The 6,660-nt window shown below is 42.7% G+C and overlaps 1 protein-coding gene across 2 annotated transcripts in view; it reads right to left on the bottom strand.

Moving 5' to 3' along the window:
* Positions 1 to 5,697: 5,697 nt before the first annotated feature.
* The window catches only part of LOC129654963 (oviduct-specific glycoprotein), a 28,830-nt gene continuing 27,867 nt past the window's right edge, over positions 5,698 to 6,660 (bottom strand). For both annotated transcript variants that reach the window (XM_055584757.1, XM_055584758.1), the window contains exon 11: positions 5,698 to 6,542. In XM_055584757.1, coding sequence (XP_055440732.1) covers positions 6,076 to 6,542 — 467 coding nt within the window. In that variant the 3' untranslated portion in view covers positions 5,698 to 6,075. The remainder of the gene's footprint in view (positions 6,543 to 6,660) is intronic.

Genomic DNA, 6,660 nt, shown 5'->3' with positions numbered 1-6,660 from the left:
TGAACTGAACTGAGGATTTCAAGTCTGGTTTGTCTGAACTCAACTTCTGTCTAACCATGACTTCCTTTCATAGGGCCTCTGTGTGCAGTCTCTGCTTCAGTGTGCATGTAAGCATCAACCTGAATGATAATAACAAAGATATTTATATTTGATTTAACAGTCTAATTCTTTTCTCATACTCTCCTAGTTTTCTTCTTGCCTCCATTTAAAAAAAATAAATGCAATCACGGACTGCAAGGAGATCCAACCAGTCCATTCTGAAGGAGATCAGTCCTGGGTGTTCTTTGGAAGGAATGATGCTAAAGCTGAAACTCCAGTACTTTGACCACCTCATACGAAGAGTTGACTCATTGGAAAAGACCCTGATGCTGGGAGGGATTGGGAGCAGGAGGAGAAGGGGACGACAGAGGATGAGATGGCTGGATGACATCACCGACTCAATGGACGTGAATTTGAGTGAACTCCGGGAGTTGGTGATGGACAGGGAGGCCTGGTGTGCTGCGATTCATGGGGTCGCAGAGTTGGACACGACTGAGCGACTGAACTGAACTGAACTGATGCTGCTGCCACCTAGTGGCAATATTTCTAATTAAGAAAAATTTTTAGAAATCTTGAAAGGAAGCTTTTATGTGACTTCAAAATTCAAATAGAAAGTGAGCAAAGTACATAGCATCCACAGGTCACTTTCCTAGGTAGATACAACTGGTACCTGGTTATTAGTCATGCCCCTGTTAGCCTGCACCCTGCCCCCTTCCTACCCACGTTAGACAAACTATCTGCTTGCCAGCAGTTCCTAAGACTTCTCCCAGGACACAGCTCTGTCTCTGGCTTCTTGTCAACCCACACACTCCAGGCTCTATTCAGTTCAGACAGTTCAGTCGCTCAGTCATGTCCGACTCTTTGCGACCCCATGAATCGCAGCACGCCAGGCCTCCCTGTCCAGGCTCTATTACTGCACTTCAAAAATCTTTGCTGAATGATATTAGTACCTAAGCTGTCTGCTTTCTCACACAAGTAAAACAATGTCTGCAAAGCACAGTGTGATCTCTTGAGTTCTCTCAGATAATCATTTGAATGATTGACTTGTCTCTCTCACTGGCATTAAAGTCTTGTAGGGACTTGATTCCTGACATACCACCTACTGCCCATAGCACAGTGGCTTCCAGTCAGAAAAATCACTCAGAATTTTCCACCAAAGAGGGGAACATTACACAGGCTTCTGTTCCCTGTTAGGCAAAAGTTGCACATCACCTTCTCTTCATGGCAATGGGTCTGCTAGGAGACAAGCACTAACATTGCTCCTTGACAACTGCAGATCTTTCAGACTTAAGTAAATTTGTATGATGAGCCATATCCCTGTGGGAACTGATCACAGTGTCTAAAAAGACATGGGCATGGCCAGTTGTTCTTATCACAATAAGTATGAAGAGTTTGAAGAGTCAGGTGGGGCATATTCAGCAGGTGCTATAATTCTTATGAAGCATCATTCAAAAACTGAAAAATTCCTCCATTTCTTAGCTCAGGTTTATCCAGTCTGAGTGACAGCACCCATCTGGAAAAGTGCAAAGAAGACAAGGAATTAGAGGGAGGTGTTGGGTTCTAGGGCTCCCTGACCTTTAGGGAATCATTAGGGGAAAGCTTGCAATTAGGCATTGGAGGCTTTGATGTACTACTTATCTAAGTATTTGTTACCACTAAGTCCTTTGATTATTATATGTTGCCATTTTTGAGGGATTGCAAACAGATGTGTGAGGAAGATGCAAGGGTGAAGCTTTTATTTTGCCAGCAATGAACTGACTATACAATCGTGAAATCATGAAATTTAGCCCATTCAGAGTGGACATTTCAAGACTGACTCTAGAACTTCGTGTACAACATAACTCTTCAGTTGTTAATTCATAATCATGTACAGTTAGTAGGGTACAATTATAAGTATTTAAGTTAATGAAGTACTTACAAACCACGGATACTGGGCAGGGGGAAGTAAGGTCTGGAAAGGCTATAACTTTAGAACTCAGTTATTCTGCCCTCTTTTGATGTGTTGTATCATCCTACATGCAGAGATCAATACAATCCCTTCTCCAAAGTCACAATCTCCACTCTCCAGAGATTAGTTTTCTTTCTAAAGACATTAATGAAAAAATTAGAAGTAGGTTGAAGCTATACCGCAGTGAAGAATTAAGGGTGAGCATCAAAGACAATCAACAGAAAATAGCCCCTTATTCCCACAAAGGAGGTCCCCAATTGATGGTGCTTAAGACTAGGGACATGAGTATGTCACCTGCAGACATTTCCAATAAACTCCCAGCTAATTTTTAGAGTAAAATTTCCCCAACTTGAAGACCTGCTCTAAATTCAGGAGCCAAACTTACTGAATTTGAATTGCTGCTTGCTGCATCCCAAAGAAAGCTCTTCTCATGGTCCATGTTGTGCTAGGCACTGAGCCAGATCCAGGGAAGGCATGGGGCAGCACTGTACTCTGGAGGACAGCATGCTCCATCGACTCTAGAGACAGGGCTACTTCCCTGGTAGTCCAGTGGCTAAGATTTCCTGCTCCTGATGCAGGGGGCCCAGGTTCAATCCTTGGTCAGAGAACTGGATCCCACACCCCACAATTAAGTTCACACGCCACAACTAAAGATTCTGCCTGCCATAACTGAGACCCGACACGGGCAAATAAATATTTTTTTTAAATAAAAGACTTAAGAGATGGGGGTCTAAGTTCAGCTCCAACATTCTAAGTATTCCTTCTCACTGTTAACTTAGCCTCTATCCTCAAGAAATGTCAAAAAATAAATCCATACCTCCATCTGTTAAGTCAGAGAGTGCAAAATACCAGGTGCTTTGCACACGGTAGTTCAACAAGCCTGCACGATAATACCATGAGTTATATTAGATTTTGTCAGCTCCGGCAGCCTTTCTTAGGAATTCACACTTCTTGTACTTCCATTTCCTTCTAGAGAGGCACACTGTGTGTTTCCTCCCCCACTTCTGGTTTCAGTGTGGGCACATTACTTAGACCTAGTTTTGGAGCCTCATTCCCCAGAAACAGTGTCTGATATCAGGATTGGCACCTGACCCTCATGAGGCCACCAGAGTGTTTCTTGAGATTGACATGGAGTTATCATATGAAAGAAGTATTCTTTACACTGGGAAGATATTGTTTTGAGAATTGCATCAGCAATTGACTTGATCAGATGAAGAAGACTATTTGCAAAATTAAAGCAAATAAAAGCAAGCAGAGATTGAGTGTGTGTGAGTGTGTGTGTGTGTTTGTGTGTGTGTAAAAGAGAGAGAGATCCAACTCTACTGACCACCCCAAGGCAGGTACAGTGGAGTAAAACAGAAAAAGAACATTATTTCCTCATGCTCTGACTTCTCAGTCTGACAATTATTAGCATCTTACTTTAAATTTTGATTCTTTCATAAATTTCTATCCCTGCCATGCAATTCCCCAAGGACCGTGTACCACCCCAAAACCCTTTGAGGTGGATGTAGTAATGGAAAGGACTTTGGAGACATTTTCCAGGAAGATAATATGTGGTTTCTAAACATAAAAGAAGGGTTTGCACAGATATGTGAATGGCCAAAAGGGCAAATGTATGGCAAAGAGCTGTTTACCCCCAATACCTGGCCTTATTATTATGTATTTCATAAGTATAAAAATCCTAATTGTTACCTCAGATAAAACCAGTATTTCTCAGGTTTCATGTCAGAGTGAGTTCACTTTCAGAATAAATTCACAATAGAACATGTAACTTTAAGACTGAACTCTCCTCTGCCCTTTTACCTGTAACCAGTACAGGTAAACCTTGACTGTCCACTGGTCTATGTTGTGAGACAGATGATGAAGCTGGAAGTCCCAACCAATTCATAGCTAAAAGATAAGTACCAGGAAGCTTATAAATTAGAATTCTTTTAAACACATAGATAAGTATAACTTCCAGGCACATTTTCTTTGAATAAGGTACATGTAGAAAAGGGGACAGAAAAAAATCACAAAGATTCATCAGAAATATTTGTTGTCCATATAGGAGCTAGTGGGAAAATCTTCACCTCTATCTCTTTTCTACTGTAAGAATCTCCAATTAAATATATAATCCCTAATCTTTAAGGAGATGAGGGTAGGGTTTATACAACAAGTAGGAGAAAAACTCTGACAATTCAGTGTCCAGAATGGAATGTAATCCATCTCTATTCCATCAGACCTTACTGCAAACATGGAACCCTTTCATCCAACTGCCCTATCAAAGCACATGCATGCATGCGCGCACACACATACACACAAACACAAACATCTAATTTTGTATGTTTTAGCTTTTCTTAAACAAAGTAATATTGAATTTGTTATTGCAGTAATATCCTCCAATTATTTATGCCTCCATGTATCCACTTGGATAATTTCCTACCATTCTACCTCTGGGCTTGGGCATTTGACTTGCTTTGGCCAATGCAACAATAGTAAATACGTTTCATGAAAAGATTTAAAAATCAATTGCCTGTTGGAGCTTTCTCTGTTGCTTTCTAGTAACAATGAGACCACAATCTTATAAACTAGCCAGATGAAGAACAGGAGGTCTCATAAAAAGAGACCTCAGTCAGCCCAGCTGAGGCCATGATAAACCAGCCTAGCCCACCCCAACCCACTAGCTAACTGTAGATGCCTGAGCCATTCCAACCAGGACCAGCTAAGACCAGTTCAGAACATACAAACCACCTAGCTCTTCAATTTTTTAAAAAATGAATTCTTAAAAAAAAAAAAAAAAAAAACCTAAACACAGCCTAAATTACTAACCTCTAGAATTATGAGCTAAATAAATATAATAGCTGCTTTGTAAGATACTAAGTTTTGCAGTTGGTTTGTTTCACAGCTTAACTGATTTGTGATATATGCTGTGGCAACATGGTCCTAGGGCCATGTGTCCACACATGTGTGGACATATTTTCATGAGACCTTTAAAGTCTAGGAGGTGCACTGGTGCACTTCCAAAATAAAAGATAACACCGATGGCAGATCTGACACTCACTAGCATCATTGTTTCCCAGAAGGGGAGGGCAAGAAATTGATCCTGTGTCTATACTGACTTATGAGGGTCAATCATTTCCAGAAAAATACTCCATAGGTGGATAACAGTATGGAGTACAGGAACTGGGGTTTGGGGAGGAGACCCAGGAGGAGTATGCAGGTAACTTAAAATATACTGATTGTGTCTTTCCCTCCACCACCTCTTTTCTTTTTTTTTGGCCTTCCATGTAGGATCTTAGTTTCCCAACCAGGGATCAAACCTATGTCCCCTGCACTGGAAGGCAGACTCTTAACCACTGGACCACAAGGGAAGTCCCCCCTCCACTACTTCTTGCACAGAGAATAGGTGAAGGTGTTTTATCAGAGATAACTAAGACTTCCAAAGTAGGGAATATAACGGGAAGATACAACTCCCTCCTCCTTTTCTCAGCACCCTTCAGCAATAGGGAAAACTCTAGAGGAAATTTTGGCTCTGATCATCAGTGAAGTCAGCAGTGTTCACTGCAGAGACAGAAGCACATAATCAACACTGGAAAATATCAGGGTGGGACAGACACAAATTCCCTCCTTCCAAAAATTACAGGAGGGGAAAATGACCTTGAAAGAAAGAAATTGACAATTCACGACCATGGGTCAGTTCAAGAAAAGAACTTCAGAGAACTCAGTTGGCTTCTTATGCTTTCAGTTTATTCAAGAGAGAAGAGATTAACTCACTATGACCTGGGGCCTGTTTGCCCCAAGAATGATGCATGAATGGCTGGGCACAGGCAGCTTCTGTCAGGGGACCAAGAAGAAAAGATAAGGGCTTCCCCCAGCTTCTGCCAAGAACAGATTTGGGATCCTTTATTCACAGCAGAGTTTTCCAAGTTTCTTTCCAGAGAGGACTCATTGGAAGGGTAATCAAGTCATCCAAAAAATAAGTCCATCAGTGGGAACAAAGGGGTTGTCAAAAGCAGGAGTGTATCCTGGGGCCAGAGGGCAGCATCCACTTTTCAGCTTCTGTCTGAAGACCAAAGTAACCCACCAGGTCTCAGGGTCCACCTCAGAGGTCAAAGTCTCCTCTCCAGAGTCTCAGCCTGCCCATCAGGGGTGACTGTCATCTTTCCGGAGGAGGTGGTCACCTTCTCAGGGACTCCAGCCTTCCTTCCTGGGGGCATGACCTTCTGTCCAGTCTGAAGGTGCACGGGACCCACAGCTATGCCTCCAGGGCTCACCACCAGATGGCCCACAGTGGTCAGGGGCTTCTCTCCAGGGCTCTCAGTCTTCCCTTCTGGAGCAGCAGTGTGCCTTCCAAAGGATAGAGGGGTCCTTGTAGGGGTTGCAATCTCACCTCTGGGGGTTATGGTCATAGTTTCAGACTTTCTATGAGTCTCAGTGGCCACAGCCTCTCCTCCTGGGGGCAAAATGCCCAAACCAGTGGTCAAATCCCTGGTCATAGTTGGCATTTCAGGGCCAATTCTTGAAGAATTCACAGCAGTTGAGAACCAAAATTTTGGTGAAGGAGTTGAGCTGAACTCTAGAAGAAATCAACAGAAAAGTGTGAGACTCCTACCTCTTCCTTTCTGTCCTGTCACTGGCAGAACTAGAGCTGCTCCAGGGCTGAAGTACCAGCTCCCAAACCAGAATTGGAGGAC

Source organism: Bubalus kerabau, chromosome 6 (assembly GCF_029407905.1).
Source record: "Bubalus kerabau isolate K-KA32 ecotype Philippines breed swamp buffalo chromosome 6, PCC_UOA_SB_1v2, whole genome shotgun sequence".
Classification (NCBI taxonomy): Eukaryota; Metazoa; Chordata; class Mammalia; order Artiodactyla; family Bovidae; genus Bubalus; species Bubalus kerabau.
Note: the sequence above shows the minus strand (reverse complement) of the source record. Positions and strands in the feature narration are given on the sequence as shown.